The 21,383-nt window shown below is 40.2% G+C and overlaps 1 protein-coding gene across 1 annotated transcript; it reads left to right on the top strand.

Moving 5' to 3' along the window:
- The first annotated feature begins 657 nt into the window (after positions 1-657).
- Positions 658-20,843, top strand: LOC141013459 (cohesin subunit SA-1-like). Its single transcript, XM_073487206.1, has 31 exons — positions 658-736; positions 1,500-1,596; positions 1,927-2,139; positions 2,988-3,084; positions 3,387-3,463; positions 3,846-4,050; positions 4,616-4,767; positions 5,196-5,393; positions 5,786-5,884; positions 6,391-6,470; positions 7,172-7,279; positions 7,385-7,481; positions 8,463-8,577; positions 8,981-9,087; positions 9,659-9,739; positions 9,980-10,072; positions 11,002-11,202; positions 11,784-11,851; positions 12,122-12,209; positions 12,480-12,560; positions 13,593-13,685; positions 13,986-14,154; positions 14,685-14,818; positions 15,243-15,344; positions 16,635-16,768; positions 16,944-17,066; positions 17,419-17,606; positions 18,689-18,872; positions 19,371-19,466; positions 19,595-19,688; positions 20,570-20,843. Exons 1-31 carry the CDS (start codon positions 708-710, stop codon positions 20,618-20,620), a joined length of 3,654 nt encoding a protein of 1,217 aa, XP_073343307.1. The 5' UTR covers positions 658-707; the 3' UTR covers positions 20,621-20,843.
- Positions 20,844-21,383: the final 540 nt, after the last annotated feature.

Here is a 21,383-nt window from a genome sequence, read left to right as displayed (position 1 = left end):
TAATAAAGAGGTTAAAGCAAAAAACAGGTGTATTTTTTATAAACATATATTCAGAAATCGCTTTATCAATATTTTATTATTATAATTCACTGTGGGTTTAGACATATGGCAGAACTCCTGGTGAACACACTGACCAATCATCACCCAGGAACCTTTTGAAAGCACCAATCATCTTCCGAGCTGTGGACGCGCTGGCCAATCGGCATCCAGAATCACTTGGCCCTTTTCTTGCGCGTCCTTGAATATCTACGAGAGAGAAAAAAAATCACGATCAACCGAGCGTGTGGAGAAAAGTATTGATCAGTCGGCCCAATCAAGTGATTATTAATTAATTTTCGCTGTAGTAGCTAGCTGGCTACTTGTACTACAAGTCTTCTATATGCTAGGGACCGCCTGCTAATGGGTCTTGTCCTTAGCAAGATTTGAGATTCACAGCCTAAGAGAGTTTGTCTAATTAGTTTGATATTTTATCACTTTAAGGTTACTCATGGTCGATACATTTTAGTAAGTAGTTAGTAAATCTGAATTATGGTCGTAAGTCCGATAATTGGCGTTTGAAATACTGTAAACGACGATATGCTGGTAGCCAGCTAATGCTAGGTTTTTGTGAAGGTGCTAGCTAGCTTGGTGTTGTCTTGCAGTTAATTGTGTCCTCCCGCCCACACAGGCGGTCTCTGTGAACAACCGCCATCCCATAATAACCGAAAATGCGAGCTGAAGACTCAGTGTTGAACAGGTGGGTTAAAGTTAGCCAGACTCAGGTAATGTTTCTGAATCTGAATGTGCTCCAGCTAACCTTAACTCGAAATAGCTTCACAAGGTCAAGTAAAGCTTGTATCTGGGTCCCATGCTACATGTTCATTTGTGCTAATTTAACCTTTTCATGCATGATTATTAAAACCCAAAGTGATATTTTTTTTCAATGTTTGTACTTACTCTTAAACATATGAAAAATCATAGCAATAACTTATTTTTTAATGTGTTGTTTTGTGTAGTTATGTAAATGTGTACTGCAGTCGACACCATACATCAAAAGTGTAAAAAGTAATCTTGGCATAACTGTTACATTTAATTATTTAAAAAACTAGATGGGTAAAACAATTTATTTCATCTAAATAAAAGTTTTTAGGAATACTTTTAACCAGATTTTGATGCTATCTCCCTATACATCTTTATTCTCTGTGTGCATCTATAGTAGACTTAGACTAACTAGCAAAGAGTGCAGGAACAACGTCTAATGTACGGTTAAAACTTTATGCAAAAGGAGATTGAACGGTTTATTGAAATAATTATGATAATGATGATCATTTGACGGACACTGGAAGCTCCTGTTAAACTGACCTGACTGTTGGCCTCAGCAACAGATAGTAACGTGTGTGCTCAAACCATCTGAATTATTATCACAGTACACGCCCGGCTCTGTCTCTTGTTAGCCTTAGTAATGATTATTTGTTGATGCTATGATTTGTATTGATTCAGTTTTCTCACTTGTCTATTAGTCCTGAGGAGTTGGATGACTTCTCAGATTCTGGCAGTGACTATGAGGCCACGATCAAAGCCAAAAAGCGGACAAAACAGGCTGCGTCTGGCCCTCAGGTAAATTAACTTATTCTCTCTCAAAAGAGTTAAGTCTCGTTTAGATTTTGTATTTAGATTATTCACAAGGGATTAGATCAGGACTATCACCTTGTCTTAAGTTTGGTATTTTTATTTAATTTAATCAGGGTTGTATCATTGTCAGTAATCTCTGTTCTATGCAGGAGATCAGAAAGGCTTAACCCAAATCATAATAACTGTAACACTATAGCAGATGTTTGATTCAAGCCTGCACCTTATCTTGCCTTGGCTACCACCAATTTAGTTGACAACATCAATTCACTTTAAATCCCCTGCTTAGCTGCCCTCCCATCTCTCTTTCATTTTAAGCCACCCAAGAGACCCAAGCGTAAAGCTGCATTGACAGTGATGTCCAGCCCAAGTAGTAGTCCCATCCCCACTTCTCCGGACCCCTCCCTGCTGCAGCAGCACTCCCAGGGGACAAGCAGGCAGGCCTCTCATAGACCTGTGAATGAGGAGGACCGGGGCATCAGTGCAGTGGATATCTATGATGCTGTCTGCTCTGGAAAGACTGCCATGGTGGTGAGCAAACCCTGAGCAGAACACCGGGGGAAGGGAGTGTAGAGATAAACGCATGAAGGGAGGGAGGTGCTGAAGGAGGCATGTGTAATGAGAAGAGAAACAAGGCTCCAAGAGCCAACAATGAGTGAGATTGTCATCTGCTGTCAGTGGCTGACTGATGTGACCCTACAGAATTGCCTTTGATACGCGAAGAGGAAAAAGTGTTTTCCCTGGGTTGTGTAATCAATGATTGACAGCATGCGTCCATCCCAACCATTGTTGTCCTGAGCCCAGTCTCTTCTGGTTTAAGACTAGAAAAGAAGGACCACATAACAATAGAAAGACAAAAAAGTGTGGTCCGCAGCAATAAAGAGTCTGTCACTACAGTATAGAGCAGCAACACAATGCAGATGGTGATTCTGGGTGAAGGCCCACTTTTATACAGCACATTCAGCAAATCTGCCAAACTGCAGTTCATAAAATTTTAGACTTAGACTAAATTTTACGCCATGCTTACTCTACTACATTTCCAATTTATTGCACTTTACGTATGTTACACTGTTGTTACCAACACGACAGATGTTCTAAAGAAGTGTCTTTTATGTGGAATGATGCCACGGTTGCCAAAAACGATTATGCAAAGGAGATGGTGAATAAAACTGGAATTTAAAATGGGCAGAAAATAGAAGCAAGAGGAGAAAGTCCCATAAAGACCCACATATGTTACTAAGAAAAAAATATATCAAAGGAAAATGGTAGGAATAAAGGTCCATAATGTTATTCAAATTATGTATTGTTATAATATCCATCTGCCCTTTTGATCGGAGCCCGCTGTTTTCATTGGCTCATCTCTCCCTGTCAATTTTAAGACGGTGGTGGACGAGTGGCTGGACGGCTACAAGCGGAGCCGAGAGACGGGACTGCTGGTGCTTATCAACTTCATTGTTCGGTCCTGCGGATGCAAAGGTTAGAGGTCAAAATGGAGCCTACCAGACGAGGGGTGGGGGTCAGAGTTCAAGAGATTATCTTTCCAATTTCAGCTCAGGCGATGATCAGCAGTCAACTTATTGATCTAGCAGTATGGTAACGATGCAGCGTCTACGTGCTGTGTTAATCCTCTGTGTACTGACAACAGGCCATGTCAATATTTTGTGAGATTGGAATAAAAACAAAAAGAAATCATAGCATGAAGAATCAGAATTGCTGTATTAGTAAATGTATCTATATTCAGGTGTTTGGAACATTTAACATTTCATTGTTTTGTACAGGTGTGGTGAGCCGAGAGATGTTTGACAGCATGCAGAATGCTCAAATCATCAGCACATTAACCAAAGAGTTCAATGAGGTGAGAAACAAAAAACGGGAAAAAACTAGTTCAGACGAAGTTTATATGTATTTGAATAAATCCTAAAAATAAAGATTAATACGTTTGAAATGAGTTTATAGTCTCTGTTGTCCCTTTCGCTTCTTTTAATCCTGCCGAGAAAGTCAAACAACCTTCATATCCCAGGAGATTGTGACTCGAAGAATGGGGCACAGCGTGATGAAACACTCTAATTGAAATCTAATGCTGATAAATCGACACATTAATGAGTTAATCACTTTGTTTTGCCACTGATGTAATTGTCATTAGCAGAGCCATCCACAGGCTTCTGTCTCAAATATCTGTACTAAGCGCAGCGGAAGATGTTACATCCATTTCTTTTTTTCTTTCTTTCCTCCTCCAGGATTCAGTGAACTACCCTCTGTGCACTCCAGGCCCCCTGCTGAAGCGTTTCAAAGCTAGCCTGTGTGAATTTGCTCGGGTTCTGGTGCACTCCTGTCGGAATAGCCTCATTTATGACGAGTACCTCTTTCCTTCTCTGCTGGCCCTGCTCACCGGTCTGTCTGACTCACAGGTCAGAGCATTCAGACACACCAGCACTCTGCTTGGTAAGCACAACAGTACAGTACAGCCACAAAAAATAGAAAAGTATACACACACTCAAAACTAATTTCACGAGGAAGGGTTTTTTATTTACTTGCTTTGCTTTTTAAATTGGGGTGAAAACCTGCACCCCATGCTTGCGATACCAGAGGTTTTCTTCATGTTACTGGGAGGCCGAACAAACAGCTTCGTTCAGTTGACATCTGTTTTAGTTGCAAGAGAATGTGCTCCTCCTGTATAGCCTGCTTTTGTTGTTTCTTATTGTTGCCTTTCGAAACCTCTTCTCATCCATGTGATTTCTTCCCTCTGTTCAACCAAACACAAAAATAAAGTACAACAGCTTATCCATAATGTGATTCGGCAGAACATTATTGGCAACTTTTTAAACTGTTGGAAATTAAAAGTCTTCATTAAAGTCTTTTCTCTCCACCCACACCTACTTGCGTGTGTCAGAAGAAGAATTTAATAACATGTTTAGTAAAAACAACAAAGTGAAAATCGTTACCTGCTTTTTACTTGGTTCTGTCAGTATTGTCTTGCCTGGTCAGTCCACATGTTTTTCACTATTAGCCATGAAGTTGATGACTGGGCTGGCAGAAGTAGCTATGATAGTGTCCGTTCAGCTGCAGACCACCCAGCGGCAATACGACATGGAGAACAGCAAGAAGGCGCATGACAGAGCCTCTGACAGACTGGAGGAGCTGCAGGCCACCATCAGTGAGGTGACGCATACACAAACACTGACCCGAGTGCAGACACACAGCCACTTTAACTTCAGCCAGGGATAACAGCTAGTGTATGCTTAGTGTTCATATCAATTTTGGTGAAGTCACTCTAAGAATAAAGCAACTGGTACTTTGTTATGATGTTGTGGGCCCATGTTTGTGATGTGAAGATAACAATGACACCTGTTCTAACCTCAGTGACAGATATCAAACACTAGAATTATGCAGACTGATGTAGAAACAAATGTCATCTTTAGACGCTATTAAACCTTGATAAAGGTGAATATTTAGAACATGTTAAATGTGAGGATTAGTTGCCCACTGGTCCTCGTAGCAAGATGATTGCTCCAGCTGAACCACAGACTGCATATGAAAGAGGTTAAACACATGTTTATATGTACGTGTTTTATTTGTGTGTGTTGTAGCTGCTGGAGAACCGAGAGGAGGTAGTATCCATGATGAACGGGACCTTCCGCGGTGTGTTTGTGCACCGTTACCGGGACCTGCTGCCTGAGATCCGTGCAGCTTGTATTGAGGAGTTGGGCGTGTGGCTGAAAACAAACCCTGAAGACTTCCTTAATGACGGATGTCTCAAATACCTGGGATGGACCCTGTATGACAAGGTAAACCAGAACACACAGGACATTAGACAATACACAGACAGAGTGAAGTGTTACAATGATGTCATTTTAACACTCACCCTTGGTAATATGTGTCACAGAGGAAGCAGGTGTCTGTCTGCAGCCCTCTGCAGGCCAGCAGATGACGAAGACTGCAGCAAAAAGGAATTGGATTTTCAAAATTAAGCAGCTATTTATTTTATATTCATGATTTATAGGCTTTGACAGCCTCTCGCACCAGACACTACTGTTGTAAATCTGCAAACAGACGCAGGAAGGATCCACATATACCCACTCACACAAAGAAATGTCCACTTTGAAGAGACTTGTGCATCAGTCTGCATGCAGGTTGTAGAGCGTGTGTTACTGTACTCTCTCCTTCTTCTTTTCCTCAGCAAAGTCCAGTGCGTCTGCAGTGTGTGCGTGCCCTGCAGGGTCTGTACCAGGAGAAGGATTTCATTGGCCGCCTGGAGTTTTTCACCAGCAGATTTAAAGTGCGGCATCCCTCTGGACTAGACTTACTCCTCATTTAATGCCTCTTTTCTCCCTCCTGTCTTTCTGTCTGTCTGTCTGCTTCAGCATCTCTCTTTAATCTATTGTTTTCAGCTTATTGTATTCTTTCTATTTTGTTGCCTGCCTCTGTCTCTCTTTCTAGAATATTTGTGCCCCCTCCCCTTATTTTTTCTGCCTTTTTAGTTGTTTTTTTTCTCCATTCCTGTTTGTTGTTATGCTCTCGTCCTTTGTCTGGGCGTGTGTCTGGATGCGTTAATTGCTGCCAATTACTGATGGTTAATAAGCTCTTCTCAAACACATAAAAACCCTCCTAAGCCACATGTGCTGCAGCAGATAAATGGTTTTCATGCCGTGGCTTAGCGCCTAATCAGGGGGTTTGTGTGTGTGTGTGCGTGTATGTGTGTGCGTGTGGGTACATTTATGCATATCTGAGCGTGTCTCTTTTATGTCTGTCTGCTGGCATGATTGTGCATTTGTGTGTGTCTAGGAGAGGATGCTCAGCATGGTGCTGGACAAGAACCCAGACGTGGCAGTGGAAGTGGTCAATCTGTTACTGCTGATCCAAATGTGAGGGGTTTCTCTGTCTCTGGTGGTTTCCCTGTGCCACTATCGGCAACATACAGCACAGGAATTTCCTTTTAGTAGATCAAAACAAATAGTGCTGAAATATTGACTAAATTGCCCTAAATTGACTCACACAATTTTCGAGTGCCTTTCCCTCTGTTTTTGCAAAACACAGTGCTATTAAGTGAATTTTAGAGCATTAGTAGTAATCCCATCCATTTATTTTATTCAGTTAGTCTTTTGGTTATATTCAGTTAGTTAGCTTGGTCTTTGCACCATATTGCTTATTGTGGGCGGTGGTGGTTGAAAGGTCAGAGGCTTTTTACATCAAATCGCTGACTAATAAACTCTTTAAGCCCCATGATTAAAACATTTTATATCTGAAAAATCAATTCATGCTCAGCCAAACAGATTTCTCACCTGAAATGTAAGGTGTAAATAAGCAAATATTGCAAATATCCTGGTTGTCCACAAATGATTCCAAGTCCAGTTTCTCTACGATAGAAGTGTAATGATTACTCATAACTGTGATAGCACTCTTTGTCATGATTACTGATGATTCACAGAGTGAGTCATGATCTGTCACGTTAGCCAACATCTCCACTGACGCAAGTCATGTATAAATTAGATGTTTTTACGATTAATTAGAAAGAGTATAACTACCTATATCAATCTGTAAATGTTTAATGGGTGCACATGTGCAGGGTGACAGAAGAAGGCTTGAGCGAGGAAGAGTGTGCCCACATCTATCCCCTGGTTTACGCTACGCACAGAGGCCTGGCATCTGCAGCCGGCAGCTTCCTTTACAACAAGTAAACTTTCATCCATCCTTTACCTTCTCCATGCCATTATTATTTCTGTTTAATATGATGAGAAAATTGTTTTAATGCGTGTGTGTGTGTGTGTGTGTGTGTCAGGCTGAAAGGTGTGATTGCAGATGACAACCAGGAGAATGATAAAAGTGACAATGCAGCCTTCTTACAAATCCTCATCACCTTCTACATCCAGAGCGAGGCAAGTGTCTCTTTCCATCCCAGCTCTATTCTCTCCCCCTCTCTGTTTGAGAGTAGATAATTAGACAATATCATAAAAATGTATATGTATTATTTTCTTCCTATGCTGACTGTTTGAATAACTGAGCCGAAATATTTTGTTCCAAAGTAAATTTCCCTATTTTGCTTATAGAGAGTTTGATTATTTGGCATTATGTTTTCATGATTAACGGTAGACTCTTACGATGATAATTGCCACTGCCAAGTAGGTTATGTTTTTACCTGTGTCCGTTGTTGGTTGGTTGGTTTCTCAGCCGGATTACACAAAAACTACGAAACGAATTTCCACGGAGCTTGGATAGAGGATGGGACCCCATTTACTTTTGGTGCGGATTCAGAAAAAGGGACAGATCCAGGGATTTTTTCTCACTTTCTTTGTTACTGCGAAAATAATCAGGCGTGTTTAGGTTGTTAGTATCTATGATTGAGTACAAAAGAGGCCTGTTGGGCCTTGGCGAGGTATGCTGTGCTACTGAGTGCCTTTCTAGTTTTATTTGAGTACGAGTTCCCTATGAAATGCTGTAGTGACCACAAGGTTTAGCAGGAAATGCTTTTCTTGCAGAAGAAACAACAAAACACCATTCAGCATTGTGTGAAAAATTACAACAGCACAATGGCCAAAATCTCAACACATACTTGTAATGGAAACAGAGCATTTAACATCCAGACTGGTGACGTTTTCTTTTCTGCTCCTGTTAAGTCTCAAGTCGAGTCTCACAGCAGACGAGTCCAAGTCTCGAGTCCCCAGCTCTGAGTTGATGCATGACACCTTAAATTCTGTTTACTGGGACACCAAGTGACACATGGAGTCTCAACTGTAAACCATGCATTATGTCATGTTGAACATACTGTACATGATGCTCATTTTAGCACAGAAACGCACTGGTGCTGGACAGCTGTGCACTAAAGTTAAAGTAAAGCAAATCATTCACTCTTTTGACAGTTTCATGAGCATGGAACGTACCTGGTGGATAGTTTATGGAGTGTGGCAGGATCAGAGCTGAGAGACTGGGAGACTATGACAACACTCCTGCTACGGGACACTGGTGAGGAACGAGGTAACGCAGAACACTCCACAAGGAGTCTCCGGTGCATCAGTGCATAGAGCTCAGTTTAACACCAATTCACAAAAATAATTATTCACATGTTGTTCCATCGCTGCGAGTGTTCTGTGTAGTAAGACGCAATAAAAATGACACACGCACACATAGTGACCAGTAGGACGGGTGCTTGATTAAAAAATATCGAGCTGTGTTGAAACAAATAGATCCGCACAACCAGTAACTCCCATACAAGGATTTTATGTCAGAAGTCTGCGGAGGAGCCTCGTACTCGAAACATCACTAGCAAATAAAATCCTCTTAAACTGGAGCGGCTTGTTTTGTGGATCTGTTTCAACTCTGCATCCTGTATACTCAAGCATCACCCACTCATTTCTGAACCTGTCTGTGCTTCTGTCAGGTCTGATGTATGAGGAGGAGGGGGCCCTCATAGAGCTCATGATGTGCGCCATCCGACAGGCAGCGCAGGCAACCCCACCTGTTGGGAGAACTCAGGGCAAGAAGGTGGTGACATACGAATCTGATCATTTCTGTGTAGTTTGTTTAATGGAACAGACTGCAGCTCGGGGGCGGGAGAGATGTCATTCTTTGTTTGTGCTTCACATGTACCTATCATTCAGCAAGTTTTAAAATAGTTTTAAAATAGCTTTAAAGCTCCAATATGCAACTTTGTGACACTAAGCTGGAATAAATTAATACACATCAGTCTGAGTCAGCTGTGCAAATAGTATTCTCTTTTTCACTGCAGTTCTCACACATTTGTTTTTGTTTACTTCAGTCTCAGGCTTCATCCCATTTCGAGAGAGCCTTTTTATCACAATGATTGACAAGTGCTGCGCATGAATTGAACACCATTTAAGACAAAAAGTTGCATATTTTAGCTTTAAGTATTCAGCGTGTTGTGAAAAAGTGGATTCTTTTATTGTTGTTGTGTCGGTAATGTACTCATCTGTGGTCACATTACTTTTAACATATAGGAAATACACACTCGTTGCTGTGATATCTAAATGCTTTTTTCCTCTCGGGTGCACGTCTACATGGTTGAACTGCTGTCCTGTGGCTGTTCATGTTGGATTAGATGAGTAAGAAGGCACAGGGACCAGACAGGAGACGTATCACCACTCACTTTATTCCCCCCTTGCCACAGCTTCTGGCCAAGGTACACAGCCAAGGTTCACTTAACATGGATTAAAACTGTGAAGTGTTGGAGAAGCATCAGAATTATTGCTTCATTAAACTTTGCACTTAAAACCCCTTGAGTATAACTTTAATTATACAGTGTTTTGCTGCCTCATATAACACTAAGAATGAAGGTGACGTATATATGCACAATATTTTTTATGTGTCTCATTCCTTAATGAGCTGAGCCTGTTTTTCTCCCCCGCTCACTGACCTGCAGTACTCGGCAGACGCAGAGAAGGTGAGTCTCCTTCTCAAAGCTCCCCTCTACTTTGACCTGGAGATATACAACAGCGCTCCGAGGCTGGAGAAGGTAGGAGTGTGACCAACATAATGACAAGATGAATAAAATCTCTTCAGAAAATACATCTTGTTTCCTCTGAAACCTTACCTGTGTCCCATAGCATCCCCTTATACCCACTTTAACATGCTCATATTTTAGAATGTGTTCCTTAGATGTCCATGACAGAAATAGAAGAAGGGACTGTGCCGCTGGTGCTCAGAGAGACAATTTCTTTTTTTATTTCTGTCCAATTTAGGGCTTCACAGTTAATGACCTGTCGTGCTAATTAATACACAAAGGAGCTAGAGACCATCTTGCGATGGGCCAGCCACAAGGCCCGTCTACATGTTCACACTCACCTGTGAAGTTTCTGGCATTGTGGCAGAAGCCCAGTGCATATAAACACAAAATGTGTACACTCTTATACACAAATCTGGCAACTGATTTGTGTGTTTTACCAGCTAGTGCTGCTGCTATTAGGTCTGCTGCTGCCAGCTGACAGTAACAGCAGTGAGGGTAGGTGGATTAGAAATGTGAGACAATGGCCCTCAGTTTCTGATGAAGGTACCTTATATGGATGGTGATCTTAACATGCAGATTTTACATATTGGACATTGGCCGATTAGATAATGAAGAAATAGAGAAAAAAAACTTGACCATCCACCACATTTTAAGTGATGAAGTAGTTACTGTGTAATATACTAATGTTACTGTGCTGATTTGATATCTTGCCCTCTGCCCTCACTGGCACTTTCCACAAAATGAGGAGCCCAGCTTTGTCATTATCACTTATTGACGCGCTCATCACAATGAATGCTGGCTGCCCTTGCTAGCTCACTCAAGTCAGTGCTCTTGAGTGAGGTGAGCAAACCAACAAACTAAAGCCACACATACATATTCTCCTTTACCTATTCTACTTCCATCTGCTATTCTGCCTCGATCTTTCCTCTATTTGTCAGCATCTGGACCTGCTGCTGAGTCAGATATGTGATATCGTGGCGAAGCACACAGAGTCAACAGTGTTGGAGGCTTGTGGCCACCTCGCCAGCATCTTTCGCTCTGACGACTACACCTTCTCCTCCCGCGCACACCTGGCGTTCAGCCAGCTGCTGGACGGCCTGACTGAGTCCCTCAGCACCTATTTAAGTGACGTGCTGCAGGTGGGAGAGCGTGTCAGTGAAGTTTGCATACAGATTTATCTGTCATGTTATAAAAGGCACGAAAGATGCTTTTTTGTCCGCTGCATTTGTATCAGTGATGGTAGGCTAGATCACATCTCTTTGTAAAAAGCAATGTAGTTCAACAGAACAACAAACTGCAGCCTCCAAAAAGTTAGGATTTATTGCAGGATTGTGCTCGGTGTGCTTAATAAACTGGCAACTGAGTGTATACTTAGATAGTGTTGGCAGATGTAGAAATCCTCAGTTAATGTATTTGTCCTAGAAACTGTTCATTCTGGGATGTAAAACAGTGTCTCAAATGAACCATATTATTGAATTCAGGTGTCCTTAAAAGCATGAAGCACACTTACAGTACTTTGTATAATTACACTTTTAAAACACAGGAGGCAAAAAAAGTTTTTAAAAAAAACAAATAACTGTGAGGGTGTTTAAGCATTAAATGTAAATAATCAGTTTGTTTTAGTCGACATGTTGTTTTTAAAAGTAAAACAAACAAAAGCCCAGATCAGGAAGCATCTGTTCTCTCAAGAATGTGTGTCTGGGTGTTGTTGTTTTTTTAGGGTACCGCGGATGACGATGATGTATACAATGCAACCAACACCTTGAAAAGGATTGCAGTAGTGAGCAGGTAAGTTAATGTGTGGTTTTCTTTATTTAATGGCCACAAACAGAAAAGAAAGGGGCTGGCAGCTTCTTCTGTAGGTAATTGTATTAAGTGGGCAGATAATGTTGTCTCATGTCAATCGCAGGCCCCTGGTATTGTGTCAGATTTTGTTATATTGGCAAATATCTTATCGTTGTCCAAAGAATTAATATATCGTGCTGAAACTGGTGATTTACACCCCTAGTAGTAATGCAGAGTATTTTTTACACTAAAGCATGTGTTTGTGTTCTCCAGTGCGAAGGACTCGACAGGCTGGAAGCTGTTCAACTCCTGTCTGAAGATTCTGAAGAGCAGGATGGAGTCGAGAGAGCTCGACAAGGAGGTCTGTGATAAAGTCACACATTGTCATATTTGAGGGAGTTGTTGCCATGTGAATTTGCTGAACTGAAGTACAGAACATTTTATCTTGGGCTAGATTTAATGTTTGGTGGATTTGGTGCAGCTAGCTTTAGACATGTTAACGAGGACATTTTCACCTTGACATTTTTAATTCTTCTACTTAGCTTTATGTAGATTTGGAAAAAATATTTTTGCATATTGCGTCGAAATCTCTTTAAAAGCTGATTTAAACTTTCCTTTTGTATAATTTCAGCTGATGGTGTCAGCTCTGAAGTGTGCTGCCCTTCGCCTGATGTGGGCCAAAGTGAATGCCGTCGACTCGACGCCAGCTGAGGTGATCGTCTGACTTTATACACCAGCTAGAGTTTTTTATTGAATGTTTGGAAATAGTTAGAACTTCTCTCAGTCTTTCACACAACAAGAGATGTCACGCACCGACTTGCGACCTGCATGATAAATGTTCTCTTGAGGGCCGTCAGATGACTCAAAGTGGCCATGTTGGTGGGCTTCCTGTGTATTTGTCTTCTCTTTCTCATCCGTGTTGTTCAACAGTTCACCAGCTGCACAGACAGCAGGCAATTAACACAACAGTCTGTTAGTATAGATCCAAAACCATGATGACACTCAGACATTTGTTTCCCCTCTGTTTCCCACTTTATCTCACATATTTATTGTCTCCTTCTATCTTCACTCTCTTGTTCTCTCTTGAGCTCGTTTTTGCTTTTTGTACAGATGTCTCTCTCTCTTTCACACACGCTGAACACATCATTATTACTAATTCAGCCATTTGTTTGTTTACCTGAACCAGCGTTCCAGAGAAAACGCACTCAAATCCCTTCCTTGCATCCAGTTATTTTCATCTCTTGTCTATTTTTATTTAATAGTAGCACTCAAACTGACAGGTTCCTCCTGCATGAATACTCACACACAAACACAATGAAACATCTACATGTAGGATCGTTCTGTTACTGCAAAGAAATGGTGAATTTTATTGGTGGCTGATCATTTTGTCAGTGCCACTATCTACTTTGACAACAGGATAGCTTAGTTAAAAGGAAGAGAGCACTTTGACAGCAAATATAGGTTTACATCCCTTTAAGTGTCTGTCGTCATTAATCAAGAATCACTGATGGCATCAAAGGTCATGATGCAGTTCTTTAACTGAATACTTTGACCCTCTTGTTAAGTGTTTCTTTGAAGTCTTTAATCCAACTTGATCAATAGATAACTTAATTATAATGTCAGTTACAGTTATAACATACACGATGATAATAACCTGCCTTGCACCTTGTTCTTTCTTTGTGTCCTATGCACACAAATATACACGTTGATGATCATATCTGAGATCTTTCTCCATCTGTTCTAGGATGAACTGAAGCGTCTGAAGAAGAATGTGCGCTCGTTCTGCAGTGTCTGTCAGACCTGCCTGTCTCTGAACCAGTCTGACATCAGAGATCAGGTGAGAGCTTTGTTACAATTAAGACTACACGTTAATGGCTTATTAAAGGTAACAAGGGTTTGTTTGTTTGTTTGTTTTTTCCTTTTATAACATTCATTAAAAAGCAAGTAAAAGTTTTTGTCCTTCAGATTAGTTGCCCCTTTAATGACACTGAAAAACCTTCTCACACAAACTGACCGAGCTACACAATGTTGGCAAGCTTTGACGTGCTGACAAACTCAATATTTTCTGTCTACATATCTGAATTTTAATTTACAGAAATGGTAAATTCCATTACAGTTTGTATCCTTCCATCCACAGGCATTCGAGCTGCTCTGTGACTTGCTACTCTTGTACAGTTTGAATTCAGCTCGCTCTGAAACCGCCCTCAAAGCGTTGGTCCACCTACCGTCTGATTCCCTGCGCTCAGAAATGGCTTCCTTCCTCGTGGACTATATCTTCTCTGACACTGAAGAAACTGAGCTCAATGGTATGGTCAACACATACTCCTAATAAATGGTTGCATAAACGGTGGTACTTTCTACAGCCTCATCCAACCTTTGTTGACAAAGGTTTTGTTCAGTCTGCAGGCAAATCAGATTTGTTTATCAGTCTGAACAAAGCCAGAGTGACTGTAAATACAGATGTCAATCCTCTCCATGTTTTAACACCACTGAATGATTATGTTCACAAAATGATTTTGTTTCCCTCATGGCTGTGTAGGTATGGAAAATTAATGGCTCAATTTTAACACCGCCAAAGCTCTCCCAGATGACCCTACAATCATTTATGCCTGCAGACATAGTTCTTAAAGTCTTGTTTTGAGAATCTGCTGCAATAACGATTGATTTCTTTCTGTATTTCACAATGTGCTGCAAATTCCCAAGTCTTATATCACACATTCTGTTTGCTTGTGCCTTATCAACACCTCAAAGTTTTCACCCTGTCTCTCCTCTCTACATCCTTCACGTTAACTTTCGGTGAAATTCGTCCTCTCCTTACCCTGGCTCTGCTCTGTAGTTGAGGGTGAGGAGGAGATGAAGATAACTCTTCTCCAGAAGAGGCGCAACCAGCTGGCCGGCTACTGTAAGCTGGTTATCTACGGGGTGCTGGACCTCGCGGCTGTCTCCGATGTCTTCAAGCACTACGGCAAGGTAGAGAGGGAGATGAAGCCTAAGGACAGTTACATTTTATTAGCCAAGCTTATTATATTTTCATTATAAGCACACATATTCATTAACTGGCTGTGTGTCTCACTTGGTTCACATGTTCACAAGTTTAGAGCTTGCGGATTAATAAAGTAATGGTCAAGAAAGACTGTCAGTTTTTGGAGAAATTAATTGCATTAGAAATAAGAAATTAATTATGTGGAGATGTGTAAGAGAGTGGAGGAAGGTGAGAAAATCTGTTTTAGAGCCAGCGAGGTGCCAAGAATGAGTCAGAAGGAACGGTGGTTAGAAGAAGCTATGACTAGAAGGAAGTGGATTATTTTCACATATTTAGAATTTTGTCATTAATCAAATAGACTAATAATCATAACTGAAGTATTTTTTTTCCTCTTTTCTGGTTTTTCTCCAGTTCTTCAGTGACTATGGCGACATCATCAAAGAGACTTTAAGCAAGACCAAGCTCATCAGTCCAGTTCAGAGCGCCAGGACTGTCTGTCTGAGTCTGCAGCAGGTGTGCACTCACAAATCCATAACCAGCCTCTTTCTTTTGTGTACTGTGATGGCAATGAAGTTTTAATGATTACATGAAATACCTTGAGCTCACAGTGTGAAAACATTGTCATTAATTGTCATTAATTGTGATGATAGTAACATTCAGTATATTGAAAATAGTATTACTAAATGTTGTTTTCTCATTTTAATCACATCTTTTAATTGTAAAACATTTCACTACCTAGAACTGACAGATTAACATGTGACTATACGTTGTTTAGCTTTATTTTTCTACATGCTCAATTCATCCTCACATAAGCATATCATATGACTGCATTGTGTCCCAGAGATACATGTGGATCCTCAAATATTTGTAAATGGGAATTTATGTACTACATTACTATATCGCTACCATTTGAATTGTGCTTGACAAACATTATATAGAACATCCAAATCCCAGATACTGATATTGATTTTCTGTAATTATTTAGTCATTCAGTGTTTCATGTGGCAGACTTCTTATGTTTGATTCAACAGGCCAATTAGAACCAGCACTTGATTTGCTTTGAGGTAGTTTTTTTACTTATGGGAATTGTTAAGATTTTATTGATTACAATGCCATTAATTGATCCCTGATCAGTTTTCTGTGTGGAAAAAGTAGGACTTAGCCCTATTTGCACAAGGCTAATATTACCTGGAGACCTCTAATAATTTGTAGTAATTGCGGAGGTCGTCTGTAACCATATTTCACCAAACATGCAAATCGGCTTGTCAGTGATTTGGGGTTTTATTTTTCTTAAACATCTTTTTTCCTTTGTCAGACAACTGGACAAGTAAGAAATGTGATTGCGAGATCAGCTACAGTATATTGGTGTTTTAAAGTAATGAGCTTAGGAGCAACAAAAGGTTGTAATGTTGGAGTGCAGCTACAAAGCATCTTTTACTTGATCTAAGTGAGCTGCAAATGTATAATTATGCTTGTTAAACATGCAGAAAGTGGGCCGAGCAACTTGATGTTACAGAGAGCCTTGACATCATATCCAGGAGATAATGTTGGTAATCAGTTATCGTTTTACAGCCGAGCACTGTCATTGTCCTTTTTTCGTAAAATGAAGCCACACTTTGGACCGTTTCTTCCTATCTGTTATGACTCCACCTTGTTTGCAGGAGTGTAGACACGCGAGTTTGATGTCATTGTTTCGCAATGCGCAATTGTCAGCATGCCAGTGTTGATAAAAGGATTTGGACAAGTGGTGGTGAATGGCATGCCTTTTGCATGTAAATGTGAAGTCATGTTGTGTGTGTTCAGCTTTACTCAGAGATGCTTCTGGAGGCTCCCAGCAGGCAGGATCTCAGTGAGATTAGAGACCTGGCAAAGAGGCTTGCTATGAGCTTTGGCGTCGATCTTCATCGTGTCCGCAAACCACTGATGGCCCTGCACATGTAAGTAGCACACAAGTTTCTGTGGTGACTTTGGTGTGAGGGCAGTTTTTTAGCCACAACTCAGTGAATGTAAAAGAAACCGATACTTCTACATATTTTTTGCACTCTTGTTGTCTACTTGTGATATAGATTTGTTTTTTGTCAGAGCTGTTGTGTGTTTTGTGTTTGCTCTAAGGGACGGTGTAAGTTTTGCATTTCGGGAGCCACAGGAGGGAGAAGAGCAGCACCCGAACGTGGCCTTCTTGGAGATCCTCAGCGAGTTCAGTTTCAAGCTGCTGCAACAGGACCGCCCCCAGCTGTGAGAAACCAAAACTTACAAACTCGTCCACACAAACATGTTCACTCGACCATGATGCTTTCTTTCACCCTTTCACTGAACCTCAGTACTGCAATACAGACTTAATAATGTAATCATTATATTCTCATAACAATGGATATATCACGTCTGTTCCAGAGGATTTCATTATTACCTTCAAGTACATTTGTTGATCTCATTCCAAGATCACGGCAAAGACAAAAAAAAATCCCCTCAAAGAAGAAACAAAAAAGCAACAGTTTAAATCAGAACTGGAAAAAACTAAACCACTAAATATTAACAAAGGTTTCTTGGTCTTTGTCCTCATCTCTCCATCACTGTCATCCCCTCCCAGGGCTGCGTTTCTGAAGTCAAAGTGTCCCAGTGCTGCCCTCTCCTGGCTGCCAGTCAGAATGTATCAGCGTTCTTTGGAGGCCCGCTCCTCTTCTAAACCCAGAGAGCAGGAGGGAGGCGATGCTGTCTCCTCACATGATACCCCTGTAGCTAAACGCAAGAGGACCACTGCTCAGGGTGAGGACACACGTATGCACTGATACACAGCACATGTTAGAAAATGTGCTACATGAATGCTTTGGGGAACTATGATTCTGTCTTTCACTCGCTTCCTAAACAGGTGGAGTTGACAGTAATTAGGTGTAACTTAACTTGGGCTGCAACCATATTTTCATTATTGATTAATCTCTTAATTTTTACTCATACTTTAAAAGTATGAGTTCCCCAAAGTCTTCAAATATTCTGTTATGTCCGACTAACTGTCCAAATTTGAAGATGTTCAATTTACAATAATATAAAATTGAAAATACTGAACTTCTTGTGTTCAGTTTTCTCTTGGTTGACTGACTAATTTGTGAAATGAACCCCTGTCCATGCAAGCGTTAATGCCTTTGTGAATCCATTGGACTTTGCAGGACTAACCTACCTCTCCACAGGACTGCACTTGAACTGCATACCTTTATACTTACCTGTAATACTTGAATAAGAAAAAGTTGATTTGTCCAAAAATCTCCTAAAAAGTATTGAATACAAGTGTCTGATACCTGTAGACACCCTGTATTGTCTCTGTAGTTTTAGTGTTTTAATTTAATTGTCAAGCGAATATGAACAGAACTTTTGAAATGACAAAACGTGGAAAACAGTGAAACTTCAAATTTGGCACATTTCCATCAAGTGGTTTGGAGCAAATAAACTTTGCAAAGGGTTGTTTTGTCAGATGATGGCAGTATAGGCTATGTTATGCATGGGCAGAAGAGGAAACAAAACCAGTCACCTTGGCTACCTGCAAGTGAATGTGGAAATGAATCTAGGAAAGGGTATTTTATGGGAATATCCAATGAGATGCAGACCCAGGACACAGCTTCTTCATCTTTCAGAACAGAAATGGCTGATTAGTCATGTTCATTAAATGTTCTCTGAACTTACTTTAAAAAAATGTTTCTATCTGCCAGAACATTAACTCTTATTCAGAAGAGTCAAAAACCTCAAGGGTTCGTAAAATCATCACCCTCTTCTAATTCGAAATGTACATGACAATATCTTGATAAAAAACGTCTATAGTTAATAACCTTCTGTAATTGAATTTCTGCCTCCTCCAGGTTCAGTGTCAGGCTCAGTCAGAGGATCTTGGTTGGACAGCAGCAGCATTAACAGCAGCCTGCACACACCAGCCCTCACCTCCACTGTCCAGAAACAGCCAGCCAAGCAGCCGGCCTCCAGGAAACCCCAAGACACAGAGTCTGATATTGGCAGCATCATAAATGAGTCCGGGTCGGAGGATGAGTTCTCCTCAGGGTAAGATGAGTTTTTATCATCAGCATGTTTGCAGCATCTACCATCTCTATTTCAGATGTTCGGATATTACTGCCAGGAACCAGCCAAGTGCTGGAAATGTGTCTGTCTACCAGCCAGAAATCAGCCACTCTCTGTTCTCTTCTAAAAGAGTAGTTTGTGCAGCGTAACTGGGCAAAAGGCTGCTCAGATTTTGAATCAACCAGCTACTCTTATTCCTCTGTGCTCATGTTGCAGCTGCAGAAACATTTGTGACTTGCTGCCGAAGGTCCTGCTGACAATATTTCTCTCTGTTGTCGCTATACATGGTTAATTTAGTTAGATAGATAGATAGATAGATAGATAGATAGATAGATAGGTAGATAGATAGATAGATAGATAGATAGATAGATAGATAGATAGATAGATAGATAGATGGAAAGAAGAAAAGCTAAAAAGGAAGGAAGGTTCTCTAAGTGCTTTGACCATTTTATCAGATATGTACCTGCTGCTGTTCACCAGATCCCAGATGCGAAAGGTGAAGGCCACCCAACGCCGCCCGGCCGTCTCCCATCGGACCGGTTCGAATCAGCAGGAACTGAACTCCCAGTTTGACTTGTAAGACTGATCGTAAACTGTTTCACAACAGATTTTTTTTCTAGAAAATGTCACTATTTATCTCATTTTGTGAAAGCTAATATCAGGTAAGAATAATAACATTATAATGAACTGTGTTTTCTCTCTAGACTCTCTCTGATTGAGGAGAACAATGAAGAAAGGGAAGAGGCTGAGATTGAGGATTACAGAAGTGGCTCTGACAATGAATCTAGTTATACATTGGTAAGAAAAAAATCTTTGCACATGTTGATCATAACATTTTAGATTAGATTTTAGATCAAACACCTTATACTGTTGTAATACAGAGCTATTTAACACTCATTTTGTTAAGAAAACATCACTTACAGCAGCTTTAATGTAACATTATGGCAGCATGTGTAGAGTATATTGAATGGAGTATAAATAAATGCAGTATTTATGGAGGCTGTGTCTATTTCTGATGCACAGAGACGTGAAATTGGGAGGTTGCCTACTAGTATTTTATTACAGTTTGTACAGATATTCTTTGCATGCATAAATATATATGGTAACACTTCATTTTACAGGTCTGAACATGTCACGGTAAGTAGGTGATAATTACAAAGCAACATATTTGAAATGTCTTTTAAATTACCCTCAAATGACCAAAATAATTATCTCAAAATGGATTATAGATTATACCAACATGATTTAATTAGAATATTCTGCTATTTCCTGACAAGCAGTTAATAAATAGCTGGTCATTTCTTTTATACATTTCCAGGAAAGTTCCAACTGGTTTCTGCTGAACTTCACTTTCATTTACTGGCATGCTGAGGGGAAGCCAGACAGAAACGAGTTGGACGTTTCCTGGGAATTAATTAAAGAACCAGCTATTTTTTAACTGCTTATTGGAAAATCAATTCTCAATCAATTTTGAGGTAATTATTGAGGTATTTGGGGTTTTTTTTCCATAGAAAATGTAATTGTTACTTTGTAATTACCACCTACTTGCTGTAGATTTGCGGACCTGTAAAATGAAGTGTTTTTTGAGGGTTTTTTTTTTTTTTTTTGGCAAAAGAACTAAAGATTAAGGGCTACATTCCTAACAAGCTCACCATTTTCATTTTGTTTTTGCTTTGTAGCCCTCCACACGTCAAAGTTTGGCCAGTGTCCTTGACAGGCTCTTTGAGTGAGGGCGCAGAGACCCGGACGGCCCTGGAAACAACTGTTCCTTTTGATTCAACACTGCTGCGTTTTCAGAGTTTTCAGTACGTTCGAGTGTAATAAGTATTAGGGCAGCTGTTCTCTAAAATGACCCCTCACTCTGTTCAACAAAAGTTGTTGCCATTCACTGTTTATGTTTTGAACACAAAATTCACCACACGTTCAAAAGTAATGTGTTGAAGTTCAGTTAGACCTCTGTGGGTTGGCAACAATATGAAAGTCTCTTTGTGTTCGTATTCACATTTTGAATTCAGTTTTCATTATATCCAGCGCTGATGTTGACAGCATTTGAGCACTTGTTAATTTAATGTTTATTAAAAGATGCTTTACTGAACAAAGGACCACCGAAAGTCTGTCTTTAATAAAGTCACATGAAACTGTGTTTACAAGTGAGATGTCAGTGCAATGTACAGAAATACTTAAAAAATATATAAATATATAAATGCGGGCTCTGTGCCATTTAGAAGATATACATAATGTACAATATTAGTAAATGAATGTGGTCAGAAATTATGTTACCATGACTCTTTATGTTCCCAGCATCTTTTTCAATAAATGCCAGTGGTTAGTTAATTGCAGACTTCATAGATGAACTGAGTTAAATGCTGAAAAAAGGATGTAAAAAATATAATTTAAACTTAAAACAGAAGTAATCAAATACATTAAAAGCAATGCACTCATCAGACTTTTTTTTTATTACAAGGGTCTTAAAGTAATCACACGTTCATGATA

This window comes from Pagrus major, chromosome 18 (genome assembly GCF_040436345.1).
Source record: "Pagrus major chromosome 18, Pma_NU_1.0".
NCBI classification, from domain to species: domain Eukaryota; kingdom Metazoa; phylum Chordata; class Actinopteri; order Spariformes; family Sparidae; genus Pagrus; species Pagrus major.
The sequence above is the reverse complement of the archived record's forward strand: the minus strand, read 5'-3'. Positions and strand labels throughout refer to the sequence as shown.

Bases quoted from the DNA above. Each gene is read 5' to 3' on its own strand.
- LOC141013459 (XM_073487206.1), top strand. From the start codon at position 708: ATGCGAGCTGAAGACTCAGTGTTGAACAG. The intron at 6,471-7,171 runs GTGAGGGGTTTC...GCACATGTGCAG, and splicing joins CTGTTACTGCTGATCCAAAT to GGTGACAGAAGAAGGCTTGA. The intron at 11,203-11,783 runs GTGGGAGAGCGT...TTGTTTTTTTAG, and splicing joins ATTTAAGTGACGTGCTGCAG to GGTACCGCGGATGACGATGA.